A 17,807-nucleotide genomic window follows, 5' to 3' on the forward strand; every position below is an offset into this window, starting at 1 on the left:
CATTGGTCCTCCGAACGCGGCGCGCGCCGGGATGTGTAGTCTCTTTCCTAACCTAGCGCTGTTGCCGGGGGCAACGGTCCCATCTGGCCGCAGTGTGTGGCCGAAGCCCGGTGGCGGCCTCTGCGGATGGACATCGTGGGAGGAGGTTGGCAGGGTTGACTGGGCTCCCGCCGGGCTTGGTGGCAGGACTCCGGACAGGAGTTGCGGGGAAAGGGGAGCGTTCTGAGGCTGGGCTGGGAGGGCGGCGGGAGGGCGGCCCGGCGCCTCACCCTGTTTCCCTGTCGGGCCCACTTAGGAGCGTGGTCGGGAGTGGGTGGCTCCCGGCGGTAGGGAAGAGCCCGATGGCCTGACGGGGCCAGTGTTTTCAGGGTTAGGTTTACTTATTTTTAACAATTTGACTGAAGATTCGTTTACGTACCATACAATTCACCCCTCTTCGGTGTACAACTCAGTTACTTTGATTTATAAGTTTACTGAGTGGTGAGGCCATCACCACGATCCAGCTTTAGGACTTTTCCGTCGCCCCAAGGATATCCCTCCTGGCCCTTTGCAGGCCCTCCTCACTCCCACTCCCAGCCCCAGGCAACCACTGAGGTTCTTGGCGACTGTGCAGATTTGTCTTTTCTGGATGATCCTTATGAATGGGATTATACGGTGTGTGGGGTTTTTTTGTTTGGTTTTGGTTTGGTTTTTTTTTTGTTTTGTTTTGCATCTGGTTACTTTCCCTTTGCATGATGTGTCCGAGATGCAAGCACGTTGTTGTGTGTGTCTGTATTTGTTCTTTTCTTCTTGCGGGATAGTATTTCATTTATGGATGGACCTCACTTCTCATGCATTCATTAGTTAATGGACTTTTGTGTTGTTTCCACTTCTTGTCTACTCTTATGAACGTTTGCATACATTTCAGTCATCTTGGACTAGGTGGGAGCTGTCATACTGTTTTCTGAATTGGTCCCTGTACCATTTTACAATCCCCCATAACAGTGTATGAGCGTTCCAGTTTTTTCACATCCTCCCCCAGTCTTGTTATCTGTAGTTTTGATTGTAGGCATTCTAGTGGCTGTGAAGTGGGATCTGGTGGTATCGATTTGCATTTGCCTAATGGCTAGTGACGCTGAAGGTCTTTTCATGTGTTTGCTGGCGATTCACCTCTTTTTCTTTTTTTCTTTTTCTTTCTTTCTTTCTTTCTTTTTTTTTTTGTTCAGGGCAATGTCTGTCCATATTTTTTGCCTATTGGTTTATTTTTAATTGTGTGTTTTAAAAATACATCAGCCTGTGATGAAAATGGATATAACACAAAATTTGCCTCTTTAACCATTATTGACTTATTTTTAAACCTAGGGAAACTTTCAGAAGAGCTAGATGCCGAAAAACCTGGTGTGGTGGTCGGGCTTTCCCTCTGACCCGCAGAATGGCCGGGGCCAAATCTTCTCCTGAGCTTCAGTTACAAAAATATTAATAAAGGTAGCTGTCGATGTGCCTCTGCTTCCTCTTTACCACGTCCTTCCAGCTAAAAGCCCGTTAAAAGTAGGTATTCTAAATATTACTATCTAAATCTATTTATTCCATGCCCTACAATAAACATAGGAATCCTATGAAGGTCATAGTTATTACCACCTTTCTACAGATGAGCAAGCTGAAGCACAAAGTGGTTAAGTAACTTACCCAGTGTCAAACAGGCTAGGAATTCTCCACTGTTTCTCTTGGGTGTGGTTTTATATTCACTGATCTCTGTAGTCAGGCTGGTGCTAGGTTAGTTAGTACTGCTGGTACCCAGCTCAGGCCTTAGTACCCAGGTGATTAAGATGGGGACAAGTAGGCAAGCTCACCAGGCAGAGAAACAGAGAATAAAAAGAAAAATAATTCACACTTACATGGAATCTTAGGTCTGGGTTAAATACTTTTCCTTGCACAAAATAATTGAGTTCAGGTTTGAAAGGCACAGAGGACATAAGGTTGCCAGATTTAACAAAAATATGGGACACCAGTTGAATTTGAATTTCAGGTAACCAATAAATTTTTAGTCCGAAAATGTTGGAACATACTACTTTTTAGTGTAAAGATATTTGCGTCGGATGCCTGGGTGGCTTGGTCAGTTAAGCATCAACTCTCGATCTCTGCTCAGGTCTTGGTCTCAGAGTTGTGAGTTTAGGCCCATGTTGGGCTCTGCTCTAGGAGTGGAGCCTAGTATAAAAAAAAAATAATAATAATTAGGGTCATACTTATATTCTAGAAATTATTTACTGTTTATCATCAATTCAAATCACCAGGTGTCCTGTATTTAATCTGGAAATCCCAGTAAGCTCATTTTCCAAGTGGACAGGGAGGGGAAAAAAGGCTTTTTTAGGTCTCACAGTGAATTAAAAAAATAGTAATAAAGCATGGTCTTGCTAAGACATTCAGACAGTATGGGAACAACCAATGGTTGCCCATCTTGTCTTTTCTGCCTCACATAATATCATGCTGGCGACCTTATTATGCAGGCAGATCTCCCTTATTCCTTTTAACAGCTGTATTGTGTACCCTTATCTGCATGCACTATTCTGGATCGCACCAGGTCTCTATGGATGGGTTCAGGTTTTTGACGAGTACAAACAATACTGCTGTGACATTCCTTGAACATGCATCTGTGTGTATGTTTCCGAGTGTAATTGTAGGTAAATTTCCAGACGTGGAATCGCCAGGGCGTGGGGTCTCTGCATTTCCCACTCTTCTTGCTGTTGCTGTGTTCTTTACTAAAGGGGCTGCAGCAAACACACACCCACTTGTTTTGTATTTTCCCACTTTGCAAGATTTTAAACTTTTTGAAAACCTTTGGAAATCTTGGAGTACGTCATTTTTATTCTCTTAGGGACACATGGGAACTCTGAGAATATGCTGAAAGCACTGGCCTCTCTCCCCCAAAGAACGTACACCAGCAGGTACACATAGCATGCAGCCGACTTTTGGTGGGTGGTGGTGTGTCTCTGCATCCTTCCAGGGCAGTGGTTTTCACACTTAAAAGTATGATATTCTGGAGGGCTCCTTAAATATACAGATTGTATTCGAGCCATTCTTTGTGAGAAAGCTGGGGACAGTTGGGTAAAGGAGGAGCCCTGATATGGGAAGCAAGTGGTGGTGTAACTGGCCAGGCTGTGAAGCCTGGTGGGGAAGAAGGGGGCCTTTGGTACCAGACCTGAGCTTTGAATTCGGCTCTGCTGCTCCACCAGCCAGGTGACCTCAACTGGTGACCTTGACTGGTGACCTACCCTTTAGGGGCTTTTCTTGGTCTCTTCTGTAAAAGGGGATGACAGTAACTGACTTAGGGTTACATGAAGATTAAATGAGATAATACAGCTCTGAGCAGAGTGCTGGGGACACTACTGGAGCCTGAGAAGCACTGGCTCTTCTCTTTAACATTTAACATGTCTCATTGAAGACCTGGCATAGAACGGTAATTCACTTGGTGCTGCTGGGTGTTGATGTTTTCATTGTCATCCTGGGGCTTGAAGGGAAGGCTCTAGCCGACTGCGAGGAGGGGTCTGAGCTCTCAAATGGGAGACATTGAAAGATATGAAATCACGATAGGAATGTCAGCTATTCTTTTTTTTTTTTTTTAAAGAATTTATTTATTTATTTGACAGAGAGATCACAAGTAGGCAGAGAGGCGCAGAGAGAGAGGGGGAGGCAGGCCCTCCACCAAGCAGAGAGCCCAATGCGGTGCACGATTCCAGGACCTGAGATCACAACCTGAGCTGAAGGCAGAGGCCCAACCCACTGAGCCACCCAGGCGCTCCATCCTTTTTTTTTTTTTTTTTTTTTTTTTTTTTTTTTTTAAGATTTATGTATTTATTTATTTGACAGAGAGAGGGAACATAGCAGGCAGGAGCGACAGGCAGAGGGAGAGGGAGAAGCAGGCTTACTGATCAGGGAGCCCAATGGCGGGGCTCGATCCCAGGACCCCAGGATCATGACCTGAGCTGAAGGCAGATGCTTAACTGACTGAACCACCCAGGCGCCCCTGAACTTACTCTCTATTTTCTTTCTTTACTCCCTAGAATGGCTTCCATAAGAAGAGCCAGCCATCCCGCGCGCAATATTTTTGGTGATTTTAGTGATACTTCCTTAGAAGATTCAAAAATGGAAGAAATCAGAAACTTGAAAATCAGTAGAAGTCTTACCAAGACAGGACCTGCTCATAGCAGATTTCTAAAAGGAAACCAAACCATGGGTGTAAAACACTCACTCCTGAAAGAGAAGGCTGTTGTGGATGGTGGGCACAAGCTCTCCTCAGGGAGACCCCTGACCACTGCCTCGAAGCTCAGGGCCAGTGCCGTGCTCACAAAACTGGCTCAGATAGAAACCAAGATTATGAACAGGAAGGCGCAGATGGTTTTGTCAGACATGGAATCTGACCTGAAGACCTCTGAGGAGAGTCTTCCAAAGAGCACAGACACAGTCCTTCCCAGGAGTACAGTCAAACTTTCTTCACACAGCCTGGAAAAAACCTCCCAGAAACAAGCCCATGAAATTCCTGTGGCTGAGAGCGGCGGTGCGCAGAATGGGAAGGTCAGTAGGTTTCTAAAGAGGAGGGAACCACCCGTTGAAAATACTTTCCCTGAAGCACATTTTGGAAAAGAGAGGAATTTTCAAACACCCAAAGAGAAAAAACCTGCTAGAAAACTAGCTTCTCCAGACAGCGATGAGGAGGAAATGAAAGAGTTGCTTGGAAGCTTGATGGAATCTTCTAGAGAAAAAGAAACATACACGAGTCAACATTTCAGAGGCCCCAGAGTCAGTGAAAAAGAACAGACAAAACTATTTTTGGTAAGGTTTGCATGTACTTATTATTATTATTATTATTATTATTATTATTATTTTTAAGATTTATTTATTTGGGGGGGAATGGGGCAAAGGGAGAGAGAAACTTTAACCAGACTCCCTGCTGAGTGTGGAGCCGGAGACAGGGCTCGATCCACGACCCTCAGATCATGACCTGCGCTGAAACCAGGAGTCGGATGCTGCTACTACTACCGCTACTACTACTACTACTACTACTACTATCTTCTTCTTCTTCTCCCTCTCCCCCTCCCCCTCCTCCTCCTCCTCCTCTTTAAGATTTTATTTATTTTAGAGAGGGCACAAGCAGGGGTAGGGACAGAGGGGTAGAGAGAGAGAATCTTTAGCAGGCTCCATGCCCACTGTGGAGCTTGATGTGGGGTTTGATCTCAGGACACCGAGATCATGACCTGAGTGAAAATCAAGAGTTAGAAACTTAACTGACCCTCAGGTGCCCCACGTGTCCTTATTCTTAATGAAGCCTTGCGTCTGCTCTTTGTATCGTGGCGCTAGAGACTCCATGGCAGCCGTCTGCCAAGGAAGGGGTTTGACAAGGAACTGTTGGGCTCCAGGCAATCCTGGCTCCCTGTTGTGGGGCCTGCTCTGCGGGTGACGGGATTTGAGGCAGTTTAGGCAGTTTACCGTATCTGGAGGAAGTGTGCGCACCTCGGTTCAGCACTGCGTGTGACTGCTCGCCAGTGGCCCCACATCAGCGGCCCCACACAGGAGACGTGGCTTCGCTGCACTTGGATTTTTTTGAGTTGAGATGAAATTCACATCACCTAAAAGTAACATTTGCGAGATGAACAAGTCAGCGCCATTTAGTCCGTCGGGATGTTGTACAACCACCGCCTCTGTCTGGTTCCAGAACATCTTCAGCAGCCCAAACCCTGTACCTGTTAAATAATCACTTCTGATCTTCCCCTCCCCCAGCCCCTGGCAACTTCTGGTCGGCTTTCAGTCTCTATGGATTTGCCTGGTGGGGCCTTTTCATAGATGTGGATTCGTCCAGTATGTGGCCTTCTGTGACTGGCCACTTCTGCTCCGTGTAATGTTTTCGAGGTTCCTCCACACTGTAGCACGTGGCAGACCTTCATGCCTTTTCACAGCCGAGTAAGACTTCACTGCATGAATATACTACGGCTTACCTATCCGCCGTCCATGTTGGGCGGTTGGGTCTTTTCCACCTTCTCGCTGTTTGTCAGTAGTGCTGTTATGAACCTTGGGTACACATACCTGTTTGAGTCCCTGTCTTCCATTCTCTGGGGCCTGTCCTTGTGAGTGCAGATACTGGGCCCTCCGGTCGTTCTGTGTGTAACGTACTGAAGCAAGGCCAAGCGGTCTTCGACAGCAGCTGCGCTATTCGCCTTCCCGCCACCGGTGCGCGGGGCTTCCACTTTCTCCGCAGCGTCACCAGCCCTTGTGATCAGAGCTAACACTGGCGACTAGCGCCATATTCGTGGGTGTGAAATGATGGGAAAACTGCATTTTAAGGGGGAAAAATATCTGTATATACATTTTGATTCTGTTGAAGGTCCAGGCTACCATAGATCATATACTCAGGGGCCTTATTCATGAACTAATTTTATTTACTTACTTAAAAAAAATATTTTATGTATTCATTTGAGGGAGAGGGAGGAAGAGAGCACGAGTTGGGGGAGGGGCAGAAGAGGGGGGACCATCCGTAGGCAGACCCTGAGCTGCACACAGAGCCCGAAGTGGGACCCGGAGATCATGAACTGATCCCAAGACAGATGCTTAACTGCTTGAGCCACCCAGGTGCCCTTCAGGGGCCTTAATTTAGAAAAGGTGTAACTAACAAAATTTGTTCGAAAGCTGTGATATTTCTGATTATTTGTGGAATATTTCTGGTCCCAGTATTACCTTGTTTAGAGGTTGTAGCTTGACCTCTAGAAATGAGGGAGAGAAAGGGGGCACGGAATGAGAACTATTTGATCACTGATCCTTGGCCTCATGCCCCACTCCAGCCACATTGTTCAGTGGCAAGGACTTCATTGTTACCTGTTTGGTAAGTAATTTCACTTATTTCTGCCAAAGTAGGATCCGATCCCAACTCCGCCAAGAATCCTTTCGCCACCCAGTGAGGAACTTTCCAGCCCAAAGTCATTTCGGACATCACGTCTGCCAGGCTCACAGTCTGCAGACGGGACCCTCTGCAGCACGCGTTCTAGAGCTCGCTCCTCACAGACGCACGCTTCGGGGGACACAGCCACCCGCATGGCATCGCACGCTTCGGGGGACACAGCCACCCGCACGGCATCGCTTCCCATTACTGGCCCCTCTCCAGAGTCCGCCTCCGTGGGGCGGCCGGAGAAGCTATCCTCCTGCCCCGGAAGTAGTGAGGCTGGGCCTTGTGAAGAGTCACTCTCAGAAGCTGCCGATGACAGCCCGAACGGTAACCCACGGCCCTGTGCCCAGCCGTCACCCTGGGTGGGAAGGGCGAGTCCATCTGGAGGGTCCCTGGCAGGGTAGGTGGGGTCACTGGGCATTGCCACGGGGAGCGCGTGGCTCACGCTACAGCCTCTGCTTCCTGACCTCCTTTCTTGGTGGAGGGGCCAAGTCAGATTTTTGTTCCATCTCCAATGTCTTCAGTGACCCTGACCAGTGAGAGCAATGAGCCGAGGACAAAATCCTAGAAGCACAGAAGGTACAGCAGAAGGGCGACTCAGTGCTCCTTCCGGCAAAAGAGAAGCTTACCTCCTTTCTTTTTTAAAGTCGGAAAAGGAAATCTCTAACCAGTCAAAGTTAGAAATTTCTGTTATTTCAATGTTATTCAACATTGTTTTTATTTTTTTTCAAAAAAGATTTTATTTATTTGAAAGAGGGAGAGAGCATGAGCAGGGGGGAAGGCAGAGAGAGAGAGAGAGCGAATCCCAGCCTGACTCCCCACCGAGCTCAGCACTCCATACAGGGCTTAATCCCACAACTCTGGGGTCATGATCTGAGCTGAAACCAAGAGTCAGATGCTTAACCAACTGTGCCACCCATGTGCGCCAACATTATTTTTATCTTAATATTACATGTATTTTAAAAAGAAAGGAGGGGCGCCTGGGTGGCTCAGTGGGTTAAAGCCTCTGTCTTTGGCTCTGGTCATGATCTCAGGGTCCTGGGATCGAGTCATGCATCAGGCTCTCTGCTCAGGGGGGAACCTGCTTCCTCCTCTCTCTCTGCCTGCCTCTGCCTACTTGTTATCTCTGTCTGTCAAATAAATAAATAAAATCTTTTAAAAAAAAAAAAGGAAAAAGATGTGTAGCCAACGCTTACGTCTTCCGTCTGGGGCGTGTCATTGTCAGATCCAAGTTAAACTGTGTCTTGAGGGCCCAGTGGGCACCGGCTTGTGCCAAGTGTTGTGTGGCGGGAGCTTGATGGCCAACAGGCCCACGAGCGCCTTGCCCCCTGCGTGCTGGGGGACCCGGAACTCATGACTCAGCAGTAGGGGAGGAAAAATGGCTTTTCCATGGTCTCAGCCGGGGACCTGCAACAAAAGACAGATTCACAGGAGAAAAGCATATAGATGTTAAGTAAATATCCAGTGTTAAGTTTTATGTGACATAGAAGCCTTCACAAGGAAACGGACTCCCGCAGAAACAGTTGTGTGTGAACACTTTATGCTAGGCTCGAGGAGGAGCGGGAAGCTGTGGAAAAGCGTGATCGGACAAAAGGCAATGAGCTAGGGGTAGGAAACGGGCAAACTTAGAGGCCTGCTGGGGTTCCTCTTGGCATCCCCCCATCTTGGAAAGAGGAGGCTCCTTTCCTGCAGGGGTAGGGAGGGCACTTGTCACAGGAGGGTCTCATGAGCTGCTTCAGGGCAGAAGGACAGAGAATTCTCGAAGCACCCGCCATGGGTCAAGTTCCTTCAGCCTGAAATACTCAGGATGCCGGGGTTGCCGAGTCTCAGGGTGGTGTGTCCTGAACCCCATCACAGACTAATGTGGGTGTGAATGCCGCAGTGGGGCCGCAGCAGCTCTGCCGAGACGGGGGTAGGGGGGTATTGCCAACACAGGTGCCCTTCTTAGGGGTGTGAGAAGCCCCTTGGGACACCCTCAGTGGCTGCCATCTACAGGATAACGTGTGACACCTCGCTAACCGTGGTTTTGATCCTTGGGCCCGAGGGGCTGGTAAGTAAGTGTCCTTGCCCCCCAGCCCCATGTACGGCCAGTCCCACTGCCTCTATGCCCTCATGCCGGCCTGCAGGGCGCTCTCCTGGTGGCCGGTCCCTGCCCTCCGTTATCCAGATGTAGCCTCAGAGAAGGAGGCAAGCTCGGAGCGGTGAATACATTCTGAGTTTAGGGTCTGACATAGCTGGCATGGACGTCCTGGCCTCACCTCTTACTGGCTGTGCAGTCTTGGGCTCTCTGTGCCTCAGTTTCCTCATCTGCAAGGTGGGGACAGAGCCATGCTTTTGAGACTGTGCATGCGAAGCACGGGCTGGTCCTCCACAGCAACATGTGCGTGTAAGCGTTGCCAGACATGATGAGGATGTTGTTCCTCAGCCTGTGCCAGCGCTATTCTAGAGTGCCCAAGTCCAAAATCACCCCAGTGCCTTTGCTCAGGCCAGCCGGGGCACCTTCCTGCACAGATGCTCTTCTGGAGTTGTCTTTGCACCTGCCCTCCGAGTGAACTGTAGCGAGTGGCGGAGTCAGCTCGGGGGACGGGTGAGCCCCCAGGATTGTGGTGATGAGGGGGATTCATTCTGGGGCTTCGGGCCGTCAGTGTTGGGGGGCAGGCAGCGTGGGCCTCGTCCCCTCGCCTCCAGCCCTGTGCCACTGCCACACACGCTCTCCCTCTCTCAACACACCCGCCCCCTTCCCGGGCTTCAGGGCCTGAACTGAACCACGTCGTAGAGCTCCTGCCAGTGTTGGGTGATGTTCGCTGCCCTTCCGCCTGGAGGTGCGGGCTCATTTGTTGGGTCCAGAGGTATCTGGAATACCAGAATTCCACATAGGATTCTCTACTGCCAAGTCTCCAGCACCCATGAGTTCAGGAGCTGGTGACAGGCCATTTGGCGTGCCCAGTGCTGGTTCACTTTAGGCTCCTGTGCCCTTAACTGGCTCTAAATGGGAACTTGGACACTTTGGGTCTAGTCTTGTATCTGCCTGAGGTAGCCCCCACCCCACCCCCCATATCTTGAGCACGTTTGACACCATGTGTCCTTAACTGCATTGCCGTCATCCAGTCATCTGGCCCCGTGTCTGTTTTTATAAATAAAGTTTTATTAGAACACAGCCACATCCATTTGTTTACACTGAGTAACTGTGAGACAGTCGAGGGTACAAAGTAGAAAATATTTACGACTTTGGGAAGAGGCGTGTGGATCCCTGTGCCGGCTTCCTGCATTTCTATCCTTAGCACTCCGCACTACCTCAGAAGGAAACAAATGAGTCAATGTTGCCCTGTTGCATTTTTGATTCCAGATTTTCGAATCAATCTTTTATCCCTTGAAGATCTGGCTCCAGCTGTCAGCGAGAACTCAGACCTGGAACAGAGAGTAAGTACAGCCGACGTCACTTTTCATCGTCGGTGATGTGGAAAGGTTTGTAATGGTGGTGCTTCGTTGAGGCCCATGGTTCTTAACCCCCAGGGGACTCTTAGCACGTCTGGAGACATTTTTAGTCATGACTGGGGTAGAGGGCGCTGCTTGCATCTGGGGGCGGCGGCCAGGGACACTGCTCAGGGTCCCGCACTGCACAGGATGGCCCCGCTGCAGACAGTGTTTGAGTTTGGAACGTCAGGAACACCCCGGTGAAAGATCCTGATTTGGGTGGTAACGGGACAAGGCTGCTTAACGTAGCAGGTGATCAAAGCAGGTCCCCCTTAAGCCGCTCCGTAACAACGCCACGCTGACCTATACTCGTCCCAATGCCCCGTCATGATTCTTGCCGTGTTAGTAACCTCCTCACTCCCGAACGCACGTTGTAATAATACGGAATGATGACATTTTGGCAGAGTTTGTGCACGTGCCACCGACACAGGCTCACGCCATCAGTGCTCAAATGCGGCAGCCCTGTGCCAGAGTGGCTCACGGGTTCCACTCCCAGTCCTGGGCCTGCCCAAAGCCACTGAAGGGCCAGTGCGGACCCTCACCTGCTGGGCCCCCTGGGGACCCATTCCAGCGCAGCAGTATTCTGAGCACGCTGCTTGGGCAAAACCACATGCCAGTTACCTCTGTCATTCTTCATTTTAGAAAGAAGGCCAGCGGGATGAGGCATCCAGCCGAAGCCCCCGGGCCGGGGGAGCCCCCACTCTAAGCGAGGTCTCAGAGCGCCTGAGTGAGCCGTCGGCTCCCAGCCCGAGGCCGAAGTCTCAGGAGCCCACAGCGAGCACGGTGAGCTCGGCTTATTCGGAAGATTTTGAAACAGCATCCGAGTCGAGGGCCTGTTCTGAGGAGTCTCCCGACAGGACACTGGACACTTCGACAGAATTCTCTGCAAGTCTGCAGCCAGACCTTGCCCTGCCAACACTGAAGCCTCGGAAGAATCAGGTCAGGGACATTACGAGAGTCCTTGTGAAGGAGACAGCCGTGCAGACCCTCGATCCCGCCTTCACCTACCAGTGGGCAGAGGGTAAGCGGATGCGCCCCATGAGGGGGCGCAGACTCTAGGGGTGCATGCGGCAGGCATCCTTGGAAACAGCGATGCAGAGCTTCAGGGTCTGGGGGATCAGGTTGGTGTCGTTAGCCGGCTTGGGAGGTGCCTCAGGGCCACATTTCCTATTCCGAGGATGAGGGCCAGCTGCCTTGGGGGTTGGCCACTGCCTCCCAAGCTCTAAAATGTCCCAAAAGGTTTTAGGTCCCACAGCGAAGGCGGTGGTTCACAATGTGGCGATCCTGTTCCCAGGGGACCTCAGCCAGGTTAGAGCCAGTTCTGGCTGTCGTGGCCGAGTGATAGTCTCATGGATGGAGGCGAGGGGCACTGCTCCATGTCCTGTGGTGCCCAGCGATGCCACTCACACCATCAGGGTTGAAATGCGGTAGCCCCGGGCCAACATTTCTCTTCACACCCAGTGTGACCTTCTAGACGTTTCTCTTGGCCCCAGCTTTAATCTTGGCCACCTGAATGGAAAGGTCCCTTTCTTTTAAGCCTCCCTCCGCTCTCTTTTCTCATCTTGATGGACACCCCCAGCGTTGCCAGAGCTTATCCCTGGGCTGCGTGAGGCAGGGTACGGTTCCCCTGTGGTGTTCATTTTGATTTGGGGCTGCTTAGCCATCGATCAGCCTGGGCTGCACAGCGGGGTAGGGCAGGGCCATTCTCTTGTTTCTCAGGGAGGAAAGTCAGGCAGATGTGGCAGGTCAGATTGCTAGAAGGCGTTCAAGGTCCTGGGAGCCCAGGAAACCACCATGTTCATCTCCACAGCCTCATGCTGCCCAACGGCACAGCCGGTTGTCTTGACTCGGACGAATGTGTGCATTTCTGTATTGTTTTGTCATCAAACATAGCTGACACCATTTTCCTGGGCTAGGCCTAACATCGAAAGGCAAGGAAAACACAGCCTAAATAAACCGGATTTCAAGTGCAGGGCACATTCCTAAGCCTGCCTGTGGCCCTGTAGATGGCCCGTAGAAGGCCGAGGGAGGGGAGGGCCTGATGCCACTGTTTCCAGTCCACATGACCCTAGTGACCGCTTGGGACAGCTCAACTGACTTGTGCCAGGAGAAGCTAGCAGAAGAATGGAGGCTGGCTTGGGCAGAGTTTGAAAGGGGGAAGAGGCTAACAAAGCCAGAAGGGGTGCTGTCCTGTTCAGAGGAGAAAAGATCGGCTTCATGTCTCACGTGCCACCCACTGATGGCAGGTGTCCTACCCACTCACCCCCTCCCCCTTTGTCCCTGGGATAGGGGCCGGCGTGGCGGCCATCGGGCCTGCCCTGGGAGGGACCTACGTGGACCCTGTGCCCATTGCCAGTCATGTCGTCAGCGCGGACTCGATAGAAGGTAACAGTTTGGTGAGGTGGGTCCCAGTGGTGAGGGTGCAGCTTCCAGGCCACCGTGGGTGGGGCGGGCCCCACATTAGTGCCAGGTTCACGGAATCTATTGGTGAGATTGTCACAGTCTCAGGCAACTGCCATGGTTCCTAGGGTCCCAGATGACAGACTGAGTGTCCGAGAACCTTTGGTCTGTCTTGCCAAAGGATACCCATGTCCGATAAAACAGGAGGGTCATGAGTGACACCTCTACCCCAGCTGGGCTATTCCTGTGTGTTTGTCCCTGTGCCTTTGTGTCCAGAATCCATAGTAGTTTTCCCCCCGAAGACACTCAGCTGGTAGCAGCCCCGGGCCATGGAGCCTTGCTGAGTCTGGGGAGTGGCAGGGGCCCAGGCAGCCCTCCCGGCCTGTGGTAGGGGAGGCCCTAGCAGCTGCCGATGGGAGCGCAGACCGCATCAGGTCCCCACGGGGCCACTGACCCCTTGAGAGACATGAACTAGCATCTGTCTAGTACCTCTTCTGTTTTTGCCCCTTTCAATTTTTTAAAAGATGAAGATACTAAAATATAGTGGCTGTAACCACAGGATTGTTTCTATCCTCTCAGAAAACCCTCCCGCTTAGCTAGCACTCCAGAGCTTGTTCTCTGTTGTTACGCAGCCTCCTGATGAGCCTTTTGGACAGTCGCACAACTTCCATTTTTCAATGTGTTTTGAATTTAATGAAAAGTTTTTTAGTTGTATTTTTTATTATTTTAGTTTTGTGTTTAAGAACACATACCATGGAACGCCTCAGTGGCTCAGTGGGTTAAGCCTCTGCCTTCGGCTCAGGTCATGATCTCAGGGTCCTGAGATCGAGTCCACATCGGGCTCCCTGCTCGGGGGCGAGTCTCCTTCTGCCTTCTCTCTGCTCTTGCTCGCTCTGTCTCCACCAAATAAATAAATAATTAAAAAAAACACAACCCCACATAAGATGTCCCCTCTTAGCTATTTCTAAGTGTGCAGTTCAGTGGCATGAAGAAGGTTCCCGTGGGCCAGGGGGTCCTGACTGACTAGGCTTCCACTGTGGTTGGGCATGAAGACTCTGGTTCCTGGGCGCTGAGCTTCCCACCTGCGCAGCTCCCGGAGCCCCATGCCACCCGCAGGAAGCAGCTCGCTCACTCCAGGGTAGGGGCACCTGGGGTGGGGGGTGGTGGGGCCTCGGGTACTTCGGGGGACAATACCTTCCAGAAAGCATCCCCATGTGGCTGCACGGGGGCGCTGCAGAGCATGTGGGTCCCACGCGGCCGGCCCCCTCCCCCTGCTCCGGGGTGCACCGGTGGGGAGGCGGCCCCAGTGACAGGGAGCCGGTGCAGCCCTGACAGCCTACAGCCCAGCCGTGTTTGCGCTCAACGACATGCTGAAGCAGCAGCTGAGCCTGACGCAGCAGTTCATGGAGGCCAGCCGGCACCTGCACGGGTCCCTCCTGCGGTCCCTGGACCGGGACTCATTCCACTACCACACCCTGGAGGAAACCAAACAGGTGACCATGGCACGCTGCGCTTCCCGGGAGAGTGGGCAGGGGCCTCGGAACACGGAGGGGATAGCGCTCAGCCCAGGCGGGCTGCGGGGACGCTGTGGACCCAGCCGCCTATGGTCCCAGCGCAAGGAGCCTGCCTCTGACCTCGGAGCAAAGGCAGCCTCCTTGGGGGTGGAGGGGGTGGTCCTGTCCCTCGGCAGACCCTTCCCGAGCTCTGGCCCAGAGGGGCCTCTCTCCTCAGTCCTGGGAGCTGAAGTGCCAAGAATGTCACACCTCATTCTCTCCCCAAATTTTTGTCTGGTTATAAAAAATTTGTTCTCATTTTATGAAGATGGTGTTAGAGAGAGAGGTAGTTTGTAAAAGCCCTCCATAACTTCTGAGATGATTATTACCAACTCGATGTTCTTCAGATTTTCCCCATGTAAACATGAACTATAGTATGTGTAGTCTACACAGTATTGTGTTATCCTATATTATCAAATATGTATTACCATGTAATAGGTATAACATTCTATTTAATAATGTGTATTTCTACATAGAAATGGCATTATACTCTATGAGCTATTTTGCATGCTGACTTTTGTCCTTTTCTCTACAAACGTTTCAGTCCCTAGTTCTCAAAACAAGGACTTTTGAAAAATACGGTCAGGATACCATTATAATACCAAAGCCAAACGAGCTTCTTCTAGTATCATTGGATATCCAGTGTTAGGTTTCCACGTATCTCGTGCAAGTTGTACATTTTGTTACTGTCAGAACCCAAAGTCCAGACACATCAAGATTGTCTGGGGTCTATTTGTCTTCTGGTCAGAGAGCAGTGGTTCTGGGCTCTCGTGCCCACGGAGGGACCCACTTTGAGAACCTGTGCTCCACAGGTTTCCCCTGCTCCCCCCCACCCCACCCCATCTCTCTGATGTCTCCTTGCAGTTTATTTGTTCAAGGAAACAGGTTGTTCGATCGACGGTTGCCCCATTCTAGACTGTCGCTTGTAGCCCTGCAGTCCTTTTCCTCGGGTTGGTCCTACCCATTGGTTGATGGGACACAGCTCCAGGGGTCCGCCTGTGTCACCTGCCTGCAGCCCACCATGGCTCCTCACTGCCGGCGCTGGGCCCACATCCTGGGAGGGGCACCCAGGCCCCCTGTGCTCGTGACGGCTCCCCTGGCAGCACCCCTCCTTTGCCAGCCCTACCCCCTGCCATGGTCACTCTTTCTTTCAGACCTGAGCCTTCTGGGCTCGTCTCTCACTTCCACGGCATGGTCACGTGGCATCCTGCCTTTTTTTCTGTCGGCCTGTCCTGGAGCCATGGGGACAGGCACCGCCTCCCAACACCCAAGCCCTCAGGAGACTTGAGGCCGCTGTGGTGACACCTCTGTCCTCTGCCCCACAGTACATCAGGCAGCACAGGCCCGCCCCGCTGTCCATGGAGGACGCCCTGCAGGAGGTGGTGGAGGAGCTGTGAGCACACAGAGGTGAGGCGGGGCGTGTGGGCTCGCGCCGAGCTGGTCCAGTGCAGTGGCTGTGACCCGCGTTGTTTTCCAGGTGACCGTGGTGGGGGCAGATGGCATGGAGGACTCACCTAAGCGGAATCCCAGCTCCAGCCTTTCCGGAGTGCTTGACGTTCCCAGCCCCCGCCTCCTCGGGGTGCCCGGCACCAGACCCGAAAGGACGCACCGGCCAGGGGAAACGGAGCCACAGGCGGCACTGTCACCACTACTCCTGGGGCGACGGAGGATGCCCGCCTGTCTGGAGCCCCGCAAGGCGGCCAGACGGGCCAGGGGCTGCCTGCCCAGTGAGTGGAGGAGATGGAAGGGGTGAGAAGCCCCGTCTGCTCCAGAGGAGCCCACGCGAGACATCCAGGCTGGGGACACCTGCGGGACGCGCCAGGGCCCAGCTTCTGAGCAGACAGCACAACTCAGACAGCACGGGCCCACCGGGCACGCCCCCTCCGGACTCAGCCAGAGCACGCTTCTAACTCGAACACGCCGAGAAAAAGGTCTTTAAAAAAAGTTTTTATTTGAAGGCAAAACAGTAAAATCCACAAGAAATCGTTAACAGCACGTGTTTACGTTTTATCCTGAATCAGACACGTTTAAACAATTCACAGCTACAGGAAATCTAGAACAAAATCAAATCATTTTATCACATCAGGTTGAAAAGTTGGAGAGGACTCTGCATCTCACTGAAAAGAATTTCTGAAAAATGTTTTGTACAAAGAGACGGCACCGCACGAGCTGCCCAGACGCCAGGCGCGGCCCGTCCCTGCAGACCACCCTCCCGGCCAGGCCCCCTCGGCGGCAGGGTGGGGCGGGCCCGAGGCACGGCGGGGCTTGCTTTCCCCAGCCAGGCTCGGGGTGGGCCGTCCACGCGAGCGCTGGTGTTGGGTTCCTCTAAGTGACAAACACAAGCAGAGACGCTAAGGACACAGGCTCTCCGAGGGCATCACTCCATGACCTGAAGATACCTTAGATCAGCTTCCTTAGAACCTTCGTTTCTGCAGGGACCGTAAGTGGCTAATGTTTGGGGAAAAAATTTCAACTCAAACAACTAAAGTTAACTGAACTACGGGCCATGAGCACGCCCTAAGAGGAATCAGGTTCCAAATTCTCACTGGGATCCTCTTAGAGCAACATTCCCTTCTCTACCACTAAACATCTGGAGTAAAAATGAAAGCCCTGTGTAAGTGCCAATCAGAAAGGGTCTGTTTTTCTGTGTGTCAGCGGCGCCCGGCCTGGGCCTGGGGCCGGTCCTCCGCGCTCCTCCAGGCCTAAGAGCGGACTGCGGGGAGGTGCGGAACGGCCGTGCCTTCAGGCGAGGGGGCTTCGTATCCAGGGTTGGAGGCTCTCGTGTTTCTTGCTTCTCTGGTGAGGGAAGGAGGCTCGTGGCTGGGTGGCCGGGGCATCTCCGGGCGGGTTCTGGCTTCTGCAGGGAGCTGGTTTGCAGGCGGGGCCCACGCTCTGGAGCATGGTACTCTCCCTAGGCAAGCTAGTGTCTTCCTTCTCTTCTGTCGCTCCCCCGAGCTGTCCCTACAGTCTGTCACTGCCAGGGAGCCAGGAAGTTCCCAACGGCCCAACGCAGTAGCCGAGGCGTGGCTCCTGCCCGCGGAGCGCCTACTTGCACTCATCTCTGGCCTTCATGCGGGCGATGAAGGAGTAGCTCTTGTTCCTGCGGTAGTTCTCGTAGGGGTCGTCCAGGGCCACGCCCACACCCTTGTACTGGTCCCACTTGTCCCGGACGTCCCCCCCCTTGATGGGGTCCTGAATCCCTTGCTCTTTCACGCCGAGGCCACCAGATCCACTCCAGCCTTAAGAAGAAAGGGGGGAGGGCGGTTACAATGCACGGAAGTCGAAATCTGGCCCCTTTATCCATGAATTTAAACAAGACTTCCTGTGCAGAGCTGCATGACATGCGCCCGTGTGCTTTACACACGTGAGGCTGCTGTGGTTAGAAAGAACGCCCAGCGAGAAGCGTGCGGCTTCGCCCTCTCTCGTTCTGGCAGCGAGCCGGAACCGTCTCTGGCTCCCCAGCCCCGAAAGCC

At 52.3% G+C, this 17,807-nt stretch overlaps 2 protein-coding genes across 7 annotated transcripts in view; one reads left to right on the forward strand and one right to left on the reverse strand.

Annotated features, from left to right (window-relative positions):
* Positions 1-16,962, forward strand: C1H19orf44 (chromosome 1 C19orf44 homolog). 5 transcript variants are annotated; one of them, XM_032314668.1, is made up of 11 exons: positions 2-145; positions 1,342-1,531; positions 4,038-4,806; positions 6,880-7,027; positions 7,064-7,234; positions 10,254-10,327; positions 11,024-11,402; positions 12,671-12,766; positions 14,108-14,274; positions 15,660-15,713; positions 15,812-16,962. In XM_032314668.1, the coding sequence occupies exons 3-11, from the start codon at positions 4,039-4,041 to the stop codon at positions 16,085-16,087; spliced, it is 2,133 nt and encodes a 710-aa protein (XP_032170559.1). In that variant the 5' UTR covers positions 2-145; positions 1,342-1,531; position 4,038; the 3' UTR covers positions 16,088-16,962. The 5 variants fall into 5 exon arrangements, with proteins under 5 accessions (XP_032170552.1, XP_032170576.1, XP_032170559.1 ...); XM_032314661.1 differs by having other exon boundaries at positions 1-145; positions 1,342-1,464; positions 6,880-7,234; XM_032314685.1 differs by lacking the exon at positions 15,812-16,962 and adding an exon at positions 15,786-15,809 and having other exon boundaries at positions 1-145; positions 6,880-7,234.
* Positions 16,267-17,807, reverse strand: part of CHERP (calcium homeostasis endoplasmic reticulum protein) — an 18,403-nt gene continuing 16,862 nt past the window's right edge. For both annotated transcript variants that reach the window (XM_032314643.1, XM_032314637.1), the window contains exon 17: positions 16,267-17,573. In XM_032314643.1, the coding sequence (XP_032170534.1) occupies positions 17,380-17,573 (194 nt within the window). In that variant the 3' untranslated portion in view covers positions 16,267-17,379. The remainder of the gene's footprint in view (positions 17,574-17,807) is intronic.

Source organism: Mustela erminea, chromosome 1, assembly GCF_009829155.1.
Source record: "Mustela erminea isolate mMusErm1 chromosome 1, mMusErm1.Pri, whole genome shotgun sequence".
Lineage (NCBI taxonomy): Eukaryota > Metazoa > Chordata > Mammalia > Carnivora > Mustelidae > Mustela > Mustela erminea.

Excerpts from the sequence above, each read along its gene's own strand:
- C1H19orf44 (XM_032314661.1), top strand. The coding sequence starts at position 4,039 with ATGGCTTCCATAAGAAGAGCCAGCCATCCCGCGCGCAATATTTTTGGT. Across the intron at positions 10,328-11,023 it reads ACTCAGACCTGGAACAGAGA|AAAGAAGGCCAGCGGGATGA; the intron begins GTAAGTACAGCC and ends TCTTCATTTTAG. Across the intron at positions 11,403-12,670 it reads CACCTACCAGTGGGCAGAGG|GGGCCGGCGTGGCGGCCATC; the intron begins GTAAGCGGATGC and ends TCCCTGGGATAG.